Genomic DNA, 23,699 nt, shown 5'->3' on the forward strand with positions numbered 1-23,699 from the left:
GTGAGTGAGTAAACCATCAGTCAGTGGATTAGAAAATGAGTGATGTTGGAAGGACACAATGGAACATTCAAGCAGCAGGTGAAGCAATGACAGCCTAATAGCGACGCCCTCTGCTGGGATGCTAAGACGCGCGAGGAGGACAGGTAAGTCAATGTGTATATGATGACGAAACGGTGAAAACTCAGGCCAGGCAACCACACCGTGGTGAAAATATCCAGCGCCGGGGCATTGCTACCATCATACTTTTTCCCCGTGTTGAAAGACAAGTTTCCATGATGACTGCCGGAACGCGAATAATGACTCGAGATAATTCCGGTGATATTATACGTTTAACTCTTAGAAAGTTCTTTGTTACATAATCTAGACTTTCCACGCTTCGCCTCCTATCCTGTGTAGCTCATCTGAACCTGCAGTGCGGGGCGGAGGACAGCCGTCTGGGCACCTTGGGTATCCTTACAGGCGGTAAATATTACCCCAGAGAAAGCAGCTCTCCCGCCCGCCAGGCGCTGCCGTAACCTTCACCCTGACGCGTAGCGGTGACTCCTGCTGGTCACCTTGCGCTCACCTTAACCATGCGAGACGTGCTGTTGTCAAAGCTATACGGCATTGCCTAAGAAAATTAATTTATGATTAAACAGGAACAATGAATAAGATTAAAAAAAAAAGAGCTTATTCATGTTTCCCATTCACATTGGAATGCCAATTTTCAAGCTTCCTCAACCGGACGCTGTTTTCACTCGTCTTCATGTAATTCATCAATGATATCACCTTTCTCTTCATTCAGCATTGCAGTGATGTAGGAGTAAAGATGTATCTATTGTAAGAACATTTATTATGTTATTTCCTTAATTATATGTTGTTTTCAGTCAGATCTTGAAGTAATTATTCACCGATATCTCCTTTCTCTTCATTCAACGTTGCGGTAAAGTAGAAAAAAGTAAGGATATCCATTTCACAGGTATGTGCTGAGGGAAAGTCTGCTGGCGCCTGGCAGTGAAAAGGGAACAGGGAACAGGTGGGGTGGAGGGGCGTGGAGGCGGGGACTCGCAAGTCTCGATCCTCACCCCGGAACCGCGGCGAGATCACCTCAGTGTGACGGCAAAGCGTACTGCGAGAGGACGTGCAATTGTTGCTACTCCACACCATCGGTTGGTTACCTGTACACCTCCCTTGCTCTGCTGAGTGAAGTAAGTCACTGGTGGTGGGTATATCCCACAACTTAACGTAACTATTTCTCAGTGGTGGCACTGTTTTGCGGTGTTGCTGCAGCGCATTACGTACTCATGCAACGTTTTGGACTCTCTCTCGCTACGTAGAGTTTTCACCTCCCTGCGAGAGCGAGTGACTTCAACGAGCCAAGTAATTGGAGGAACTCATGAATTTACTACTGACAATAGCCTTAACCAATGCTCACATAGTACAGCAAAGAATATTGACATACGCTCTTTTTTTTATAGTAATGGGGAAAGAAAGACTCGTCTATAAAAGAAATTAGAATCTGAAGGAACTAATGGACAAATACACAAATATAATACTGAGAAACGCCTCTTCATAATATTGAGCAGTGGGAAAACTTTGTACCTCTTTTGATACAGGGAGTGACTTCAACTTGAAAAAAAAAAAAAAAAACCCACCAGCAGGAACACAGGAATGTTCTAGTAATAAACACGTGCATAAAAATAGCAGAAACACAAGATAGCAATCCGCATTGTCACCTTCCTTAGAAAACAAAGCGACTTCAACTATCAAGAGGGATTCAGGAACTTTCTAGTGATAAGCCTCGACTAATGTAAATGTACAGGTGAAGACACGCCCTTGACTTTAGAGTGAAGGGAGAGGAGAGGATGTGGACCGCTTGTGGGGGGGGAGGTGTTCTAAGGGGTCCTCATTAACGTAACCGGATCTGTGGTAACAAAAAAACAAAGTAAGAGAGAGAGAGAGAGAGAGAGAGAGAGAGAGAGAGAGAGAGAGAGAGAGAGAGAGAGAGAGAGAGAGAGATTATAGGTAATTAATCAAATATTCTATGCCCAGCCAGTGTCAATCAATTAACGTCCAGGGTATTAGTAAAGTAATAAAATAATTAAATAAATAAATAAACAAACAAACAAACAGATAACGGATATCGGTTGTGATCCGCGCTTGTCTGATTTCCAGAAACAAAACAAGTAAACAGAACTGAGAGAGAGAGAGAGAGAGAGAGAGAGAGAGAGAGAGAGAGAGAGAGAGAGAGAGAGAGAGAGAGAGAGAGAGAGAGAGAGAGTAAAAGAAAGCGAAGCACGTAGGAAGGAAAAGTAGAAGTGAGAAAGCAAGTATACACACACACACACACACACACACACACACACACACACACACACACACACACACACACACACACACACACACACACACACAGAGAGAGAGAGAGAGAGAGAGAGAGAGAGAGAGAGAGAGAGAGAGAGAGAGAGAGAATGCTGGTTTAAACCTTAGAACGTGACTAGGAAAAGGAGGAGGAGGAGGAAAAAGAGGGGGAGGAGAGAAAAAAAAAAAAGATTAAACCAACAGGTGTGACTGGCAAGGTTAAAATCTCTCAGTTCCTCAATACCTGTTTGCATCCCTGTGTGTGTGTGTGTGTGTGTGTGTGTGTGTGTGTGTGTGTGTGTGTGTGAAGCGGCGCAGTGTAGTCTTAACTGTTTAGCACCTCTATACCACAGCGTCCCTTCCTCCTCCTCCTCCTCCTTCTCCTTCTCCTTCTCCTCGTCTTCTTCCACCACGAGGGAGAAAGTGTCACACGACTTCTAATGAGTGGTGAGTTAGTGTTCTGTTCCCAAGGAGACGTCATGGCGTGCTTCTCTTGCGTAATTCAGAAGGAAGTCGAATGATTGTAGTACGAGTATTGTGGTGGAGAAAAGGCTAGGTTAGGTGATGGTGCAGGAAACATGACTGGTGAATGGAGCCACGTTGCTATAATGGTGGTGATTGTAGTAGTAGTAGTAGTAGTAGTAGTAGTAGTAGTAGTAGTAGTAGTAGTAGTAGTAGTAGTTGAAGAAGATAAAGATGAAGATGTAGATGTAGATGTAGATGAAGAAGAAGAAGAAGAAGAGAGAAGAAAAGAGAAGAAAAGAAAAAGAAAGAAGAAAAAGATAGAAGAGGAAGAAGAGAATAATACTGAAATTTCTGGGATTGAAGAACAGAGAAAGAGAGAGAAAAAAAAAAAAAAATGAGGGAGGTCAATAAACTCGTCAAGAGAGGCCGCGGGAGACATGCCTGCGAGATTTGGTTGAGAGAGTAACCCCCACAATGCACATCGCCGGACACTTCCACCAAACACACACACCACCATGCATCCTCATGACGCATTCACAACATGCCTGCGAGTGGAGAAAACTGATACCACCTCGTTCCAGCTTAAGCCACTTGAAGACGAGGGAAAAAAGGAAAAAAAAAGTGAAAGAAAAATATATATAGCAAATAAAGCGAATATTTTTTTGGCTCCATAAAAGGATGAGTAAAAGTCAACCCACAACTTAAGATGGCGTAAATGATTCATGCAACGAGGCACTTCAAGAATCTAGCCGCGGCAGCCTCGTCTTCAGAGCATAGCAGTGTGATCCTCCGCCCCTGACCCACATGACTTCAACAATGCAATATAATATGTAGTTTTCCCTTATGAACCCTAAACTCTGCCTGCGTGCAATGGAACCACGTGCACATGCGTACTTTCTCTAAACATCAAGTCAGTAGGCATCTCACAGGAAACACGAGGAGCTATACAGTATCTCTTCTTAGGTCCGGCTCAATGTATGTACTGTATATATTTACGTTGCGATTGAGAGTAACTTGTTTGAGGAAGTGTGAAAGGAGTGAACGGGCTGGTGAGGGCGAGTGAGTGAGCTGCAAGTTAGAGGAAGAAGGGAGCCACCGGAGTGAATGCACGTGACAAGCCAACCAACCCTCCGAACACACCACGCTTTCTTTCCTTCTCCATGTCCCTAACTTATGGCCCTCTCACGAGTCAGACTGGTACACGCCCGCTCGTAAACACACACACACACACACACACACACACACACACACACACACACACACACACACACACACACAGTGATTCAGCATGAAGTTACGAGTATACTTTGCATTATGTTAAGTGTTTACACACACACACACACACACACACACACACACACACAGTGATTCAGCATGGAGTTACGAATATACTTTGTATTATGTTAAGTGTTTACACACACACACACACACACACACACACACACACACACACACAGTGATTCAGCATGAACATATAAAATATACACTGCATTATGTTCACACACACACACACACACACACACACGATAAATACTTTTTTTTCTGTTCCTTACAGAATTACAGTACTACAACGCATATTATACTCATCATCCAACCAAAACACACCGAGTTTCTAAACAAACAAGGCGCAACACACAAAACACAAGAGTAACTGTTTTACGACTACAGGAAGTCCTTCATGTCATAAGTCTTACATTGTATCCTTACATACATAGAAATCCCGAGGTATTTACTCATGTACCGCCACAACAATGTTATCTCATAATTAGTGTGTAATTAAAAGTAGTGACAATACCACTGCATAAAGAATGGGTCCTCTGCCGCCAGTCACTGACTCACTGTCATTGGATGTTTGATTGCAGATGTTGCCGCGGATATTGCTTGTGGCCGGAGTGGTGGTGGCGGTTGTGGCGGCGCCTTTAGAGGAGACAGGCCGAGATGGCTCCAAGCTGCCTGCCGAGCACCGCCATCCTGCCACCCAGACGCCCCATCCCATTGAGGACATCGTGGAAGCGTAAGTCTCGAATCTTTGACGCTGACACCGTGGAAGGGCAAGGCACAGTAGGTAAACAGCAGAGTAGATTTAACTGGACTTAAGTTGGTGCACCAACCGGACGAAAACCTTTGTTGACTTTGCTGACTTGAGTAAATGTTCGGATGTATTGATTAAGACTTCCATGACCGTGAAAATTAAAACAAAAGTTGTAAATTAGCTTATTCAATCATTGATGAATTAAGTACGAACATATAATGTTTGTATTATTGCTGAGAGAGAGAGAGAGAGAGAGAGAGAGAGAGAGAGAGAGAGAGAGAGAGAGAGAAAGGTACGCGTGTGTGTGTGTGTGTGTGTGTGTGTGTGTTTAATTAACTGGTTATGTACAGCCATCTAATGACGTGAAACCTTCATATGCGGGAGCAATCTCACAAAACATATTTAACGACAGTGGCTTTAGCAAGTGCATATACAATGGTATGCAAGTAGATGCATGATAGCCTAGAGACTGCTGTTGAAACCCCTACGTAAACAATGACATGAGCCTTCACCTTCACAGCCTCTACAAGACTAAACCACAAGTTTCTGAGGGAGATGATGCAAGGAGTTACGTGTACTTCCATGGAGACAAAAATTCTGAATAATAAACACCGATCTTGAAAAAAAAGACGGACATTGGGTTCCATCGCAAACTCCCTAGAGAGAGAGAGAGAGAGAGAGAGAGAGAGAGAGAGAGAGAGTATTCAACGCACATACCTTAATCCGAGTAAAAGATGCTGCTTCAGTTTTGTCCACCACCGGCAACATCTAAATTCCCTTTTATTAACTCTCTCTCAATGCTCTATTCTTGATTCCTCATTCAAGAGCGGCACTTCCTCCTTCGGGCAATGCACTGAAGGTGAAAGCTTTCAAATTGTTACGTTGAAAACACTGGATTGCATCTCACAAAGCCACAACACAGCCGGGCACCACAAACACACATAGTTAACTGCAATGCTACGGTGTTAGACCCACAACAATGTATTCACTATTCACTTCATTTGCTTCTTTGCTTTGCTTGTTTCTATGGTTTACCTTACTCTATGGCACTCTTTATTCTTAACTTAATATATTGATGTTTAAAATATATAGCAAACAAACACGTACATTATCTATACTATTGTGTTAATTGATGAGACTCATTGAAACTTTGAACCTTCATGTCGAGCGATTCGAATCAAGCTTAATAAAAGTAAATCATTTGAAGCTAGTATATGTACAGTATATAGCGCATGATTATAGAGGTAGATTTTATGTAGCTTTTATTGGTAGAGAAACAAATTTTCACTCATCATCATTATAAGACGATAAAAATTCATCACTTCGTAAATCTTTCTGGGTATTGAATTCAGGCGTCGCAACAACAACAACAACAACGTATAGACTCTGCATGAAGAACATTTGGTGGATAAGTTCGACAGAGTGACGACCTTTTAAAGACAGGCTGCCCAAGCAATCCTTATTGAATACATTACTGGTGGGCAGTGTGTATACGTACCACACTTCTGACACCACCACTGTCAAGGAGACTTCTAAAGGCGCTTATTTACTTCTTTATTTGATCAGTTATTTACTGTTTCACTGGTCGCTTAATGAGGATAGGAAAAGTAAATTAAACTTGTTTGCTGCCGATGACAAGAATGGAAGCATGATGTGTATAATTAGTAATTGCACAATATTCCTTTCCTGGAAACATTGGTACTTTTTTTTCTGAGGGCAATAGACGCGCTACGGTGATGTGAAGAGTGAATGCTTTATTTGCACGACATGAATGGAATGGTGGGAGAGTTTTACCCGTTGACAATGCAGTCTGCTGATAATTGTACCTTTCTTTTTCCAAAGCCTCTTTTGCTCTCTATTATCGACTATTTTGCTTGATTCAGTAGCGCATAGGTGCTCAGAAGCTTAACACAGGTCACTGACGAAGTGTAACTCATTCGGTACTCAACACATGCGTAAAATTAAGGTGATTGTTAGGTCTGTTTCTCGCACAATGTTGTAAGAGAACATCACGTGAGGGTGGAGAAGTATGACATGCCATGACGTGATTTGACATTACTTAGAGTGTCTGACGTGTGAGGTGTAACTGGAAGGGTGGAGGCCGGTGAGCATGGCCGCACCCAACAATTGTAACGATTTTTTTTCTAATGTAATGAAGCAATGCGATCGTTATCATTGTCATGGCAATTCATATGATATTATCGTTCTTAGATCTTAAAACGACTTAAGTTCCTACCACATGAAAACTATCACTTTTTTGACGAAGAACTATTATCAAGAATGTGTGTTTGTGGATGAAACTAATCATCAAGAGTTTCAGTATTTGTGACCATTTCCCGCCGTTCTTATACGTAATTTGTGATGCTCTGATGCTCTTTGTCTCCCGCTCGCCTATATGCAGAGTCTTAACATCGGAGACAGTGAATGCAATGGATGAGGCGGCAGCCAAGATGACCACCGCCTTTGGTGAAATCATTGATGACCTGGGAGACTTCGTGGTGGCGAGAGTGAAGGATCTGCCAGATACCATCAAACAGGTGTCCGATACTGTCAGCAAAGCAGTGAACGATGGCGGCGAGCAGGTCAGTATAAGTGTCACAATACTATTTTCTTCCAAACCTTCTGTAACCACGACATTAATTAAGGCTGCCAAGACATCACGTTATTATGATTCCTCGTATTGAGAGGTACTGATTGTGAAAATGCGTTTATGTTTTTCCTCTCGTTTGTGGACGCAGGTCGTGATTGTGGTGAAGGGCGTGAGGAACAGGGTACAGAACCACACCGCCTCGGCTGGCACCACTATGGTCAAGACTGTGGACAGAGTCGCCACCGCTGCCAACTCCTCCAGGACGGTGGCCAGCCTGCAAGATCTCCGTAAGTGTCTTGACAGCGATATACGAAAAAAAAAAAAAAAAAAAAATAAATAAATAAATAAATAAATAAAAAAAAAATAAATAAATAAAATAAATAAACAAATAATAAAAAAATAAAATAAAATCTGAGGCACAGCGACGTAGCAAAAAATAACCCTTATTTTTTTCCGCTCTCAAAACATGGTATATTCATTATGTCACCTGTCTTGCAGACCAACGCATGGCTGTGTCATTCAGCCGTATCCTGGGCTCACTCTTCTATAACATGGATGAAATTGACACAGCGGTAGCTGACGGCATCAGGTGAGTGTGCTACCTGTCATGGGGAACAATGCGTCACTGTAGAATATTCATGATTATTGTCACACTGCTAAACATTATGCCAACGGAGACCTCATGTGTTGCGTTTCATGTGTAAGTATCCTTTGTAGAATACAGAAACACAATGAATGTTTCCCCTGCAGGCGCATTACATCAGTGAACCTGCCACCCGTGGACTCTGAAAGCATCCACCACCCACCGTCACAGCAGAATGAGGTCGAAACTCTATCCTAAATCTGGGACTGTGAGGGCTGCGCAGCAGCTCTATATTTGTGTGTCAACCGGGCGAAAGTTGCCTCTGTTACTCAGAGTGAATGAAGTCTTTAAAATTTGAACTACGTATTTATCATACTAACGTTAACAACAGTTTAAAAAAACCTGTATGGATTTTAGCTTCTCTCTCTCTCTCTCTCCTTTTACACAAGGGGGAGTCACAATCATAACCAAGGTGTATAGAAGGTAAATTCAACATATTATATACTACATCATAATCGTACCTAAAGGAACTTTCTTTCCTCAAAAACATGCTGCAGATTATGCATTGACCACTTTGAGGAGTCTTATGCATACCATTCTCTTGAATAAGCTTGAGTAGATTATGTCCAATTAGCCTCTTTTCTTCATCTTAGTGATAAGTAAAAGTAGTGAGACCATGGCAGAAAGGGATATCAAAAATTTGTCTATGTCTGTTGATCACGTCTACTGTATACACACAAGTAACTACCAGTATGCAATGCAGTTGAGAACAGGGCACCTCTGTGCTATCTAGAACAGTACACCTGTAAAGAGTGGTTGCACTAAGATTACTGGGTGCTTCATTGGACATGCTCAAAAAACTACTAAAGCACATTATGAACATTATTATCATTGCCATATGAGCACAACTGTCCAGGAAAGTATCCAGCATTCAGCAATATGCAAGTCACTAAAATGGAGTAAAGTTACTGTCTCTTCTCTAGGCTTTGGCTTGAGGTGAACTGACCAAAAAGTCTTTCCTGTCATTAACCAATATAGAAATCCTAAACTATAAATTTTCTAGGTATTTGTGAGGGTTTTCTTTTACTATATAGGTTGACAATCAATGATGCACATAGACATGTCTCACAATGCCACCTTACCAGTCCTTCCAGTGTAAACTCGCTACTAAAGTATTTTGGCAATTGGTGCCAGTCTCTAATCTACAAGTTTATATAAACTAAGTCTAAAATCAGAAAAAAGCATGTCTTAAATGTACGTACTATTATAATTTTTGTAATGAATGCCCTTTGGGTTAGTTAGCAGGGCCATGCCAGGCCTTAGCAGGCTAAGGCTTATAGTTATGCACTGAGTTCCTGGACTCATGAAGTTCGTTTCAAGAAAATTGATGTAGTACATATACGTACATATATGATTATTTATTTACACAGTGCAAGGTCCTACAAAGCTTGGAACTCAGGGCATGTGTGAAGGATGCCCTGGGGGTAGCATGTCCCTGGATTATGTGTTGAATGTCTGAATAAATGTGTTGTAAGTAAGTGTGTTTTCCAGTGAGTTGATATCTCCCCTATCCACACTTTTCTTCAGTCAACACAATCTCCTATTGTTACACAAGCTTTAACTAAACATTGAACTCGTGTTGCTCTTTCTTTCAACACTAATACTACAGCACTCATGAACACAGTCAACCTTCTCACCTCAACTTTATCACTCATTCATCTGAATAACTTTCAAAGTTTACAAAATATTCCAAACAGTTTTCTGGCATGTACATTGCATCAGCTATTAGCTTTGGCACTGAAAGGTGTGCCTACATCATGTAGTGGCTTTACAAACCCAACTAACAGCAGGACATTTGAAAATCTGGTAGTGGCATGATATCTGTATTTGGTGGGTTACACAAAATTCTGCTCTTGGAGCGGGTGATGGAGGGGGTGTGTCGAGCTTTGCTGGACACAGGACGACTTCTTACAGGTTAACAACAACAACAGCAGGGCAGAAAACGTGTCTCAGTGTTAGTGCTATACTGGGGTCATTAATGACTGTCACAGTTGCTTGTATAGCTCACATACTCCAGTTTATGGCTCATACCAAACAAGCTACCATTCAGTTAAGAATATGACAACCACACACCACTGTTAGTCTTTTACACTTTTGAGCACAGCATGTGCCATGAGCCATGACAAGCCATGATCACATAATGGATTTATTACCTGTCTTGGTACATGGTGCCAGTCTTACATTTACTGAAGTAGGGCTGCCTGTCATGTTGATGTGAGCAAGTATTGCTGTTTGCCTTCCTTTGTGCACAAATACAGACATGAGCATCATACAGTGACCTTGTGGCTGCCTTCTAATTCCCCTTTCACTGCCTCTGATTTGAGGCTATGGAGTGGAACTAGACAGCCAGAATCACTCTACTGATGAGCTGCTGCTTCTGCAAAGTGATCTAAGAAGGGCTCATTACCTTCATACAAATGGACAGTGTAAGCTTTGGAAGGAAGGACTCTAGACTACTTTAAGAATAGCTACCAGGTATTATTGACAAGCACATGGGAGTTATTACACCAGGATTACTGTACTGTACTGTAGGTGTCAAAGTGGTACACCAAACTAACTTGAGACTGAAACTGCATGTTCCAGATCTGAAGCAGAGGTAACATTGAAAAAAAAAATCAACAACATAAGAAATGAAAATACATAAAATAGAAAAGTCCAGAAGTATTATGCTGCTGCATGAACTGACCCCTGGTGGCTTGGAACAAGACTGTGACGAGTGACTGGCACACAAGCACTTCAACCTATTATTACTAAACATGCCAAAACACACCATTACCAAAAACTCTTTGTGTTCTATCATAATTATTACTATTTATTATTACTGTAATATTATTATCATTAATATTATTATTAATATTATTATTGTTATTTATTATTGTTATTATTATGAGGCTGTGGGATGAATTTCTATGCTGTGAGGCACAGAAACAAGTGCAGCTTTCTACTGAACCAACAAATGCAACAACTTGAGCTGTTACATGAGAGACCTTGTGATACTTCCAAAGCTTCTGTCCCCACTCATTCTCTCCCTCTCTCTCTCTCTCTCCTAGAAATACAAATAAAACCTGGTCACTCTGAGAGAGATTGTTACTTTACCATGCTTCAATGCAAAATAGAGACACTATGAAAAAATATTCAGTCTGTTTCAAGTTTACCTCATACATGAAAACTAACAATAAGTATTGAAAGCTACTTCTTTCTCCTCAGCCATATATCCCTGCATGAAGACCAAAGCAGTAAAAAAAATCACATTTCAAGAGGGTCTGCATTATTACATGGCTGAGGTGCAGACATTCTCCCACACTACTACCATTTCTTCAACCTCACATCCCACAAAATATAGAATAAAAAATGTGTCCAGTGGCAGAATATATAAATGAGCAATGGTATCCAATTATATCTACAAAGTTCTGATATACATCTTTTTGTTTCTTTGGTAATATTTAATCCACTCGGCATAAACTACATGTATCAAAACAGTTACTTAATACTGACAATTTGTGGTGCTTCCTCTGTTTATGTTTCCTTTCCATAATTTGATTTGAGAATTCACTTGCCATACCCACTGCAAAGTCAGCTCATTCAAAACATACTAAGTGCCCATGTGTGACCGTAGCCACCAAAATTTTTCAACAAGCATTTCTAGGCTACCTTTTTTCAGTTCATTTAGTTTTCTATATTGGGTGGTTCTACTGAATTCAGAGCAAAATATGATGTGCCTAGAAAGGCAATCTATGTGGAAGTGATTATCTACAAACCACTAGATGTTGCCGGCTGAGGCAAGATGAAAGGACCTGTAGACTAATTGAAATATATGACTGTAATGCAGTTGTCAGTATTTTTAAAAGTTGCATTGGCAACTACAAGCTGAATAGGAAAGTAGGATTCAAGCCTGCTTAACTTACTATAATTATGTTATTCATCTAGAAACTTACCATCAGTAGTTACTGAGACTCAACCACTGAACACCACCTGTCATTAGCCTCGTATACAACACACGGCACATTTTGGTTCGCTTTTAATCAATAGTTACTATTCATCCAGACTTTCCTGATAAAACACTGCTAATATAGCACTATTCTGTTGCTGGATTAAGTACTAGTGGGCCCTAACTCAACCTCATCCACATGTCACTTAGGCAATGTTGAGACACACTAGAGAAATCCCATATCACAATGTTAACACGTTGTTGAGGGCTGCATGTTGAGGCCTCTTCTTGAGCAGCAGCACAAACTCTGCCCTGAACCATTGCTAACAAAGTCCTGTCACTAATTAAACATTTAACAAGATAACAGGCATATCACTGTGCTGCTCTGCAAGAAAACACTTCAAAATTTCTCCCTAAGACATATAAGCATATAAAGTATGGTTTAACAACGAGGGGAACAGACCTACTATGGACTTATCATGAAGTGCAACAGACAGTTCTTATGGAGATGCCTGGATCCCAACTCTGGAACACTCTTACTGACCAAAGTAATTCAGTTTCCCATATGTAATGAGCAAATTTAATGAAGTGTAAAAATTTTGTTAGGTACCAACATTTTCTTACCATCATTACAAGCCCATTTCTCAGTCTGCACAGGATGGGAAGGTGTCATTCAGACTGAAGAAAGAGAGAATTTCAGTTAAAGACAAAATGGATACCCACTGAACTGGGCTGAGTGATATTCAAACTCCAAACTTGTTCCTCACACACATCTGATGCATCTGCCTAGTATATACTGGCACTGGACAGGCAAAGAATCCAGTTCAAAGGCTCCATGACTTTATTCTTATTTATAATTTTTTTGATGTGGGAAATCAAGTGTTTCAGAATTGCTCTCCAGACAGATAACAGGTAAGGATGAATCACTGGGAATCCTGAGCAAATTATTTTCCCAAATGGATGTTAGACCAAGAATGTTAAAACCTGCAAGGTAAGGGCAGAGACTTGAGCATCCCGCCAATCTCTAACATCAGTTCGGGTTACTAGTACTGTACAATTAATTGTCCATGTCCCAATAAACTTAACGTGTACATTATTCTGCGTGACAATTTTTGTGTGGCTTCTATACAAATAAGTGTTAAGAATAAAGTTAATGTAATTTATGTCTCCCTTGCTGTGCAATGAAAGCTGGAAGAAAGAGATCAGTTTACAGGTGGGTGTTCTGTACTAATCAAGTCGATGAGCTTTTGCAGCATATATGGTTTGGTCTGTCGTGGCTGAAACCTATTAAGCTAATCCTGGCATTTGCTCTCTAGTGGTTAAGTTGTGTGTCTTGTGCTGTGACTAGTAAATGAATCCTGTTTTAAGGAATAGGGTTCTAAAGTGCAGCAAACTGTGAGCAAGAAGTTGACAGGCATCAATAATTTTTAGTGAAAATTGCAACAAAAACTCCCATTTCCTAAGTGGTCTAGATTCCAACCAGAACCATTGACACTGAAAAGTGAGTGTACTGGCAAACTTCTGCTTGCATAGATGCCATGAGATAACATAGCTCACTACATGTCTAAACTGAGGCCAAAAACACTTTTATAAACACTTCCTTCAGGGAAATGAGGCAAACATCTCAAAAACCACAATCACAATTCTAATGCAACTGGCCAAAATATATAAATAATAACAAGTTACAAAATGCAAGCAACATCTTACTGTAATTAATTGTGTTATGATGATTGAAAGGAACTGAGCAGTCATAATAGGCTACAATGTTCCACAGCAACATTCTCTGTAAGTGTCTTGTTTCATGTAGTTAGAAATAACAAGACTCAACAAAGTAGAAACACATGATTTTGTATTACTGTCAAAAACAATATGCAGTGAAACTTTATTGGTCTGATTCTCATTCTGCATGGCACTATGCATAAATTATATCAATAAAGAGAAAATGTACAAGAGGTACGTTTAAAACTAAGGAAAAATATATATAGGGTATTTAAGAGATCTGCAAAACTGTCTGTCTTGCACCTTCTATTTGGGTAAAAGATTTTTGCTAATAAAATTCTGATGTCTTTGGTTGCTTTGACAAAATAAAACATTAGTTATAAATACTCTACTTGCCAATAAATAAATAAATTTGTAAATAAATTCTAAATTAAGTTCCATCAAAATTGGAAACAAATATTAATTGACAGAGGAACATGGCAGCCTAAGTAGCTAACCTTAAATTAGATTCACAGCACTTCAAAATTAGTTATTAGATACTATTCAGCAGACTAATTGATTTCATACACCTCCCAAGTCTTCAAATACATGATCATCCAAACCTCTGCATGGATTGATCCTAAAATATTCTCTAGAGACTGTTGCATTGGCAATAATCCTATCTGCATCACTGGGACTACTCTCACTTAATGTTAGTGTTCTATCATTAAGTGAACTTGTATTGTCCTGCACATCACTCGTTGAGGAGTTGAGTGAGAGGTGCCCACTGGCACTGGTCGTGTGTTGGTGGGCAAAGGCAAGGTTACCCTGTGGGGCAGGTGAGGCACTGGCAGTATGAGCCTGGCTGGTTTGGGTCACCTGTGAGCATGCAGGGTAAGTCTCAGGCTCCACATGTGCAGGTGAGCAACAGGTTGGGGAGTAAGTGGTTGTAGCTGTTCTAGAATTTTCATCAACTCTGACTGAGGGAATCACTGCATGGTGGTTGGGTTCGGAAAAAGATTGTGCTGTGCTGCTGGTGAGGTGGTCTGCGTCTTGGAGTGTGCTGCTTACAGTGTGGGTCGAGTCAGTTTCCTGAAGACTACAGGTGTGAATATTGTCAAGTGGCTGGTCCTGGCTGGACAGTGGGGGATTGGGGGAGGTGGCCTGGGAGGTCTGGGAGGCACGGTCCATCACAGGCTGAGGTACGCCGGGAAAACTTGGCATGAGACCAGGCAGAACAGGAAGGTTGTCATCTAATTCTCCTAGTGAAGGATGAAGCACCTGACTGGGAACACCATTTCCTTCATCAGTAGCTCCAGAAGAAGCACTGTCCTCATTATCAGATGCAGCAGCAGCTGCTGCTGCCATGCACTGTTCAACTCTCTCTGAATAGTAGTGGGGAGAGCAAAGGTAGTCTTTCAGCCGCTGAGGTAAGGGGAGCTCACTGATTAGGTCCCGACGAACATGCTTTACTATCACAAACCTGAAAGAAGATAACAATGTTATAAATATATATCTATATAAGTAGTGTCTTCATGTAGGTAGCAGAAGCTTTCTTTGATCTAGTTTTTTGTCTTGGAAATGACCTATACTTGTAGGATGTCACACTTTAGGTATACAATATGGAAGCTTCTTTCCAAAATGGCATAGTGTGAGGAATGTGGTTAAAATATGGGTGTTTAGTAATTATGATGATTTGCTACATTCATGAAATTACAAAATCAAAGGAAATTATATGGGCTGTTCAGTTGCAAACACCATAACTTATGATCCTCTGTTTGGCCTCAAGAGTTACAACACCAAATTATTGTTACCTTAACACATTGTAGTGTCATACATACAGTAGACAGAACTAGGATAGCAGTGAAAGAGATGCCCAGGTGCACTGACCACAGCTGGGAGGCATGAGATAGCGAATCTTACACACACACACACACACACACAATGCAACACTTTACCTTTCAATAATGGACTTTACCTCACAATGTCCTTGCATTGCCTCATTAGCATTTAGCACCAATAAAAGACTGACAACTGCACACAATCCATCTATCTTCATGACATTTTTGTTAAAAAATTACAGCTATAATGTCTTAAAAAGCATTTATATCATACCGACAAAGATGTTGGAGACTTTGAATGTGCTTAAATCTGGAGACAGGGTGGAGAAGCTGCACCCTCATAGGACCCAGAACTGGCCTCCGGTGAAGGAAGAACAGATACCGTCCGCTGCGCGAATGTTCAACAGCATTTTCTATGAATTCCACAATGGTCTGGCTCTTGAACTTTGTGAATCCTCCAAAGCTGAAGTTGCCTGCAAAAAGTACAGGTTGTAGATTATAAAGTAAAACCAGGCATACACAAAATCTTCACAATGCCTTAAAAACTCTTTGTTAAAGTAAAAGGGTCACATTTCATCAAAGAATTATCCAACAGAAAATGTAATGAGGCATAAATATAAAAACAACAAAATATTCTCTATATTCCAGGTTATAAAATATCAGTAAAAATCAATATCAATAAAATTCATTTGCTTTGACTTCTTGCCTTACCTTGGTCATGCTCAATTCTGACATGCCTGATGAAGCCATTGAGTTTGAAGGTGAGGGAGAAGATGTAGTGGTGGTCAGAAGAATCTCTCACTATGAAGGATCCATCTGGTTCATTGGCTAATACCTTCTCTGCTGCCTCCCCACTTATGGGCCCCCAGTACCATCCACACTGCAACACACCCAAGACGATTGGTCCCAAAACTATCTTTCCCATTATACTGCCTAATTATATCATTCATATCACCAGCCCATACTACATCATTTGGCAAAGTACCAATTATTTAATATATTCCACTAAATAATAAGCACAGGAAGTAAACAAAGACATGACTTAACATTAAGACAGACAGACATATTTACAAACAAACACACATAAAGAAGTACTATTGGGTACTCAATATCTAAGAACAACTACAACAATTATTATGATAAAATTCAAATATATCTTGGTATCATTCATCCACTACTGCAGAAATTGACCGCATCAGTGATATATTGAGGAAAGCCAGGCCAAGGTAGCTACGTAGTTTGAGCATAAGAAAAGAATGGATGAAAAACAGGAAAGTATTGAAGTGGTTGTTCAAGCCATAGAGGGTTGCCAAACAAATGAAGATGATGATACATAACAACATTCAAATTTTTTTGTTCAGAAAGAGAAGTTGTGAAAAATTAATTTACAAAGAACTAGCAAAAGGTAAAAAGACAAATGATAAAAGCACAAATCCCTATGGTGTCATTCACATGCCTGAGTTTGACAAATTAGCAATAAATTACCTGCTACTGAAAAAAAATTTACAGATAACATTTATTACAATTACTTACATCTTTAACTTTCTCTATAATAGAAGCAAAATCACAGCCTTCTTCTTCTCTTCGTTCTCCTCCAATTTCAGGTTCTGGAGTCTTGGGGGAGGGTTCATTTTCTCCCGAAGTGGGCAGAGGTAGAGGAGGCAGTGCCCTGTTAGTCACTATGGCTGGTGAGCGAGACGGAGCCACAGTTTGCGTTGGGATGTTGGGTGTGGTGACAGGCTGTTCATCAGTCTCTGCCCTGAGGTTGCCTAGGCATGATAACAGGCCTGTATTAATGCCATTTGAGTGGCGGTGGTTGTTGTGGTGGTTCTGCTGGCTGTTCTGGTGGTTTCTGGTGACTGTAGTTGAAGCTGGGTTTGTGGTATGGTTGTGTTGCGGACCTGAGGTGGGGGAGCAGACAAGGGTTGCAGTTCCATTGCCTGCGACTTCTGAAAATCCCTGAGAAGCAGCATCCACACAGTTCCCACTTTTTAATCTTGTACCACTGGATTTTGTTCCTTTCTTGAGACCAAATATTGTTATGAGTGTGTTACGGATATTACTTGATATACTTCTGCCCTTCTTTCGGTTATCATCAAGTCTGTTTTCGGAACTATCTTTTCTCTTGCATGACTTCATTGCTGTGAAGGGAATAATTCTGCATATTTTTGACTGCTCATTAATACCCTTATTACTCTGTTGCACCCTATTACCCTTGTTGCAGTTTATGGTATCATCAGATTCATGGAAAGACTTTCTTACTTCCTCTAAAGTCATGTGTATTGGTTCATGATTTTCTTTGCTAGAACTATGTTTGGGAGTCATGCTGAGAGCACAGCCAATGTTACTGGGTACACTATGTCGTTTGCTGGCCTTCAGTAAGTCACCACTAACTGAGTTAACAGATTGGCCAGAGTGCTGTCTGCTTCTACTGACACTACTGTCTTTCAGTGTACGGGTACTGCACACAGGATCAAAGCTGCTCACCTTTTTAGAATTGTTATCATGTAGTAAGGTGGCACTAACGGTAGTACTGTTCTTGGCATGTTTTCTGTGATGTCTCTTTTTTGGATGATGCATAATGGCCTTTGGATGTATGATTTGGCCCTCTTTAGGTTTCACTACATCTACTGGCACTGCATAGATATCTCCATCCAGTGGCACATTATAAATGTCACTAACATCACTGTGGGAGGCTTTAGAAGTAGGAAAGAGCAAGGCATCATGTGACACAGCGCCAGTGATAAGGTGAGAGTCATCCATGCGAGGGCCAGAGCTTACCAGTGAGTCATGGGAAAAGGAGAGGCTTGAACCCAGAGAGGACCGTGAATGTGGTCGATGTGAGGGACTGTAGGGTAACTCTGGAGTCCAACACAAACCAGGACTCCCACAGGACAAACCTAAAAGCGGGATGCTGGATTTACGATTCCCCTTGCCTCCTGCAACACTCCATAGGGTATGTTCCTTCTTCTGGTATTCCTGACGACACTGCTCACGCTGACACTGGCCTGAGCATTTAATGGACCACCCTCGGTACGAACTGACAGACAGGGCTTCTTCTATAATATGCTTCACAAATAACGATGCAAATTTGTCAATCCAAATGCATTCCCTGGCCATCTGCTCAGCTTCACTAACACTAGCTGGATGGTGGGCTTCCTTTGTTTTCTTCAGTACACCATTTAAACCACAATTTTCTTGTATAAACAAATGATCTTTGCCATAATAAAATTTGTTTTCATAAACTGCCTCATCACCTGAGCAACCAAACTCAGTAAAAACCTGTCTGCACTGTGACTCCGTAACAGGAGCAGAGTTCACTGTTATCAGAAAATTTTGCCTCTTCTTTCCTGTCTGCACCACTCCTGGCCTCAGTGGACTTGTGTGAGGACTTAGGGCACTAGGGTGAATTGGTATCACAGATGAAAAAGCTTCCTTGGGGTTGTCTCTTGGGGATGAGGAGTGCCTCTCGGAGTCCTGACAGTCACCGGGCACGACGGCCTTACTGTTATCTGTTTCTGACGATGGAGGAAGATGGTTCTGACTGGTGGCGGTGGTGGTGGTGGTGGTAGTTGTTGTTGTAGTGGTGGTGGGACTATGGTGCATAGTTACTGGACTATGACAAGACTGTGTGGGGCTGAGGTGGTTGGCTGTGGGACTGTGTTCTGGGGATGCAGGACTGTTGTGGGAGGGTGGAAGGCTGTGTCCCTGGGCTGTGGGACTCTCAGAGTGAGGCCACAGCTCTGGGAGGACTTCCAGACCAGCTGGATCACCATCAAGGGAACCAAGCCACCCCTCACTGGTCCCACTGCTTACACTGCTTCCAGCCTGCAATGCGTCATACTCTTATCTCATGTAATCACTAGGAGGAGTGACACTTTAAAAAATCTACTTTCTTACATTTTATATTTCATTGCAATGTTGCTGATGCTATTTAATTACACTTCCTTCAATTCTATATCAATTCAATTATATAAAGTGAGTTATAGATTTGACAGTTTGTAATGCAAAGTTACATGCATCAAATACAACAACTAATTCATGAGTTATTTTCTGCACATCTAGTTTTCTTTAGTGTGCTCATGAAGTGAGGCCTAACAACAGCACTGCAGACATCTTCATTACCAGTGTTTCCCATTTCCCTCTCTGGTGTCCCTCTCAAGTTACAGCCAAAGGGACACTTACCCTCCGGCGCAGTGCATGTGTCTCAAAGCTGTTGCAACTGTTGTGCAACATGTCCAGTGAGTGCGCTGATGCTACACCAGAGTCAACAGAGGCTTCTGATGCTAAGGTGCTCTGTGAGGTGAGGGGTGTGAGGGGGCTGTGCGGGGTGATAGGAGTGTGAGGTAGGGGAGTGTGTGGAGTTATTGGAGTGTGGGGCAGGGGAGAATGGCGTAATGGAGTGTGAGGAAGTGACTGAAGTGGGGATGTTGGAGAGATCTGGGATGGGGATGATGACTGGTGGGGTGCCTCTGCTGCTATAGTTGGTGGAGGTAAAGGGGGGGATATCTGGGCCAGCTGGCTGTCGGGAACCTCCATCTTGACCTCTGCTGCTCTGCACCGCACCCACCTGTAATATGATACTTTGAAACACAACTCTCTTATCACTTTAAAGCTTCATTGTTGCCTCAGAAGCCAAGGAACTATTATTCATAATATTTGGAAAGTGTACCATCTGTTGCTGTAGCAGCAACAGCATGTCACAACTCTTACTGACCCCAATACTCTAAACTACATCAAACTTTGAGGTGTAGCTACATTACTGTGCACAGAAAGTGACTTCCAAAAATAATGAAAGGGGAAAGGAAATAAATGCTAATTTAAAATTCACATGCTGTCAAAACTAATTACATGTATCACAATACAAATTTAGTAATAAAAATGGACAAAATGATTGATTATTGCTGATGGTGTTTGTAAGTGGTAAGCGAGGTGGTCTGATGTCTAGGCTGTAACACATCAATGTCTTACTTACAAGTCAGGAAGATCCTGTAGTCGGCTACATGTTACCTCCTCATCAAGACCTGCAGCAAGGAAACCACACATCACTATGACAAACAACTTGACAACTTTTAAAAGGAAGGAGATGATTGTAATACCAGAAATTAGAATGTCTTTATGACATGGTTGGCATACATCCATGGCAGTAATACCAATACTTGTGACTATCATGGTGTGATTTATCAACTCAGTCATATAGAAATATTATCTAATATTTATTCTTATGCAAATTTATAATAACAAGAATAATAGTGCTGACAATAATAATAATAATAATAATAATAATAATAATAATAATAATAGTAGTAGTAGTAGTAGTAGTGCTAAAAAAAATCAATAGTAAAAAAAAAAAAAAAAAAAAAAAAAAACAAACAAAACTGGTGGGTTTATCATATAATAACCTTGAAAAATCTTGCTTTCCAAGCGCATGCACACGGACGCACGCACGCGCGCGTGCGCGGACACACACACACACACACACACTGATCTCCGAGCGCACGCACACGCGCGCGCACGCACGCACGCACACAGACACAGACAAACAAACACACACACACACACACACACACACACACACACACACACACACACACACATCCTGGTCTCCTGGTCCTGCAGACACACAACACTGCAAGAGCTGGGCATGCTTATATAGCCTTTCAAAAACGGCAAACCGCTTAAAAAAATGAAAACAATCACTCGAATTTCACTCACTTGGACAGAGACTGGTTAAGTTTGTGGTCCAGTGAATGCAAGTGTGACCTGTATGGCTCATGGTGCTAAGGGCGAGAGTCACACGGACAAGGCAAAGGATGAGTTTATTTATTAGTGCACGCCTAGCTGGTTGTTGCAAGGTTTCGCTGCCAAGGCTGAGAGAGGGGCCGTCGGACGCTCCCCTGTTTCTCCCTCCACACACCCGGCTGGCCCGCCCTCACACTCACTCCCTCGGCAGCAGAAATCACTGGCGTCGGCTGGGGTGCATGTGTGGCTACGTGAGGACGCTACACACCACCTCAGTAACCCTAGCCTCCACACTTTCTGGCACTGAGTTAATATTCTCGCCTGTGTCACGTCCGATGCCATTCCCCAGGCCGCGGAGGAGCGCTGGTGCGTATGAGTGCCACTTCAGTTGACACAAGCACCACCAACACTAGCACTCTACACCTCCAGATCCGTGTGGTTGCCAGTTACACCATCACATTCCGCTCATGTACACGGCGGGGTGATATTCGGAGTTCCATGGGCCGTGTAGGTGGGCGGGGGAGAGCAGTAGCACAGACAAGAAGCCTGGCTCTGTGTAGCGGCGGCGGCGGCTGTGTGTAGAGTACGCACGGGGGAGGGGCGCTGGGGGAGCAGGGGGAGCCAACGCGCGTAGTAAGACACCCGTCCGATTCCTCGCACTTAGAGTAATTGGCTAAATTATCTCGAGTTGGTTGGTGGAGTTCACAGTGGCGCTCTAGGGCTCACATAGCCTACATTTCTGTCTTGCTAATGTTCCAATGGCTCTGGTGTCACGTAATAAGCTGAGGAGATGAGGGGAGCAGCCGCCACGACGAGCATTCTGGGTTGTGTTGTAATCAGAGGAGGTCCATTGAGTTTGACAGGCTGAAGCAGCAAGGATGAGCAGCGTTAGAGGGCGGCAGGAAGGCAGAGTGTGGGGGTGATATACGAGTAGTATCGCAGCAGGCAGGTAGTGTCTGCTGCTGTCTGCTCGTGGAGAAATGACCGCCACTGCTGCCTACACGCCACTCTTGCAACCCGTTCAGTACTCCCGCCGCACTTTCTCAGTGGCTCCAAGGTTAAGGACGCCCTGACGACATCAACGGGCCAGAGTTGTCACAAGAATGAAAAGCTAGAGTCGGCAGCGTAACTGAAACCGTGGCCAAGGCCGGGGAGGTGTGTCCGGAGTGCGTGCAAATTCTGACGCAGTCGCAGACGATAGGGAGAGGAGTGCCACCCGACCTGAGCACTAAATCAATTTCATTTTCAGCCTTTCCACAGCGCATCGCCCCTGTGCACACATTTCCGTACACCGCCGGGGAGCCAACTGAGCTCATCTCACTCTCCTCCTTCATCACCCTCCCTCACTCTCCCCTCACACTTACTATCCACACCCCCACCCACTCCCCTGCTACCAGCTGACTAGCCACGCCACACGATTCATGGGGATGCATAGGGACAAAGAAAAATGGAAAAATACGTGAGCTTGGGACAACAAGGTAGAGGTGATGGCAGTGGCGGGGGAGGGAGAGGGGAAAAGGGGGTGGCTGGGGGGTCGCGTGTGGTGGCGGCGGAGTGAGTGAGTGAGTGGATACAAAGGCTGGCCGCCCCGCCATTCATGCGCAGTGGGATCAATAATGCCGCGGGGAACACACACCGCCGCCGTCCTCTACACTCCCTCATCATCACCTGCCCACCCTCACCACTCTCGTGTCGTCAGCACCACCGCCATCACCATCCGTCTAGGCCTCTCCGCCGCCGCCACCACCACCACCACCATCACCAGCTGTTCATCTTTCACCATCATCACCACCTCAATCTACCCAACAACCCTCACAACAACGTCTACCTCGCCTTCACCTTTGTCTGGCTATGCCTTGCTGCCACTACTACTACCACTACCTGCCTGTCCCCACCTCACCACTATGTCCTATCCTCACCACCACCACCATGGCCACCACCACTCAAAGCATCACCACCAATCGAAATCACTCAGCTCACCCCCTCATAATGTAGGCGAGAGAAAAAAATAAAAAGAATCACAGAGGAGAGTAAAAATAACACGAAACTAAAGTGAGGACTGAGAAGACTAAATTGATCTGCTGCTGGTGTCGACAGAGAGAGAGAGAGAGAGAGAGAGAGAGAGAGAGAGAGAGAGAGAGAGAGAGAGAGAGAGAGATCAAGTCGGGGTGCACTTCTGAAGGAAAGCAGGTACAAGTTTCCTGTAATCTCATGGCCATTTCGTCAAGATTTCCCTTCGTCACAGTACGTGGCTGCCAAGAGTACTTTAAAAATATATACACAGCCAGTCAGTCACCTTACCTAGACTGTGTAAAATGAGAGAGAGAGAGAGAGAGAGAGAGAGAGAGAGAGAGAGAGAGAGAGAGAGAGAGAGAGAGAGAGAGAGAGAGAGAGAGAGGATATACTCTGCCATATTTTCC

The 23,699-nt window shown here is 42.6% G+C and overlaps 2 protein-coding genes across 5 annotated transcripts in view; one reads left to right on the plus strand and one right to left on the minus strand.

Annotated features, from left to right (window-relative positions):
• The first annotated feature begins 1,024 nt into the window (after positions 1-1,024).
• On the plus strand, positions 1,025-9,548 carry LOC123498765. The gene is made up of 6 exons (XM_045246181.1): positions 1,025-1,187; positions 4,668-4,819; positions 7,239-7,419; positions 7,576-7,714; positions 7,926-8,016; positions 8,178-9,548. The coding sequence occupies exons 2-6, from the start codon at positions 4,668-4,670 to the stop codon at positions 8,266-8,268; spliced, it is 654 nt and encodes a 217-aa protein (XP_045102116.1). The 5' UTR covers positions 1,025-1,187; the 3' UTR covers positions 8,269-9,548.
• Positions 9,549-9,877: 329 nt separating this feature from the next.
• LOC123498760 (serine-rich adhesin for platelets-like) overlaps positions 9,878-23,699 on the minus strand; it is a 28,669-nt gene continuing 14,847 nt past the window's right edge. For 3 of the 4 annotated variants that reach the window (XM_045246171.1, XM_045246174.1, XM_045246173.1), the window contains 6 exons: positions 20,513-20,561; positions 19,723-20,107; positions 17,071-19,365; positions 16,249-16,417; positions 15,812-16,010; positions 9,878-15,179 (listed from right to left, as the gene is read on the minus strand). In XM_045246171.1, coding sequence (XP_045102106.1) covers positions 14,279-15,179; positions 15,812-16,010; positions 16,249-16,417; positions 17,071-19,365; positions 19,723-20,107; positions 20,513-20,561 — 3,998 coding nt within the window. In that variant the 3' untranslated portion in view covers positions 9,878-14,278. Of the gene's footprint in view, positions 15,180-15,811; positions 16,011-16,248; positions 16,418-17,070; positions 19,366-19,722; positions 20,108-20,512; positions 20,562-21,252; positions 22,559-23,699 lie in introns of those variants that run through there. The other variant, XM_045246172.1, reaches the window with a different exon arrangement.

Source organism: Portunus trituberculatus, chromosome 48, assembly GCF_017591435.1.
Source record: "Portunus trituberculatus isolate SZX2019 chromosome 48, ASM1759143v1, whole genome shotgun sequence".
NCBI lineage: Eukaryota > Metazoa > Arthropoda > Malacostraca > Decapoda > Portunidae > Portunus > Portunus trituberculatus.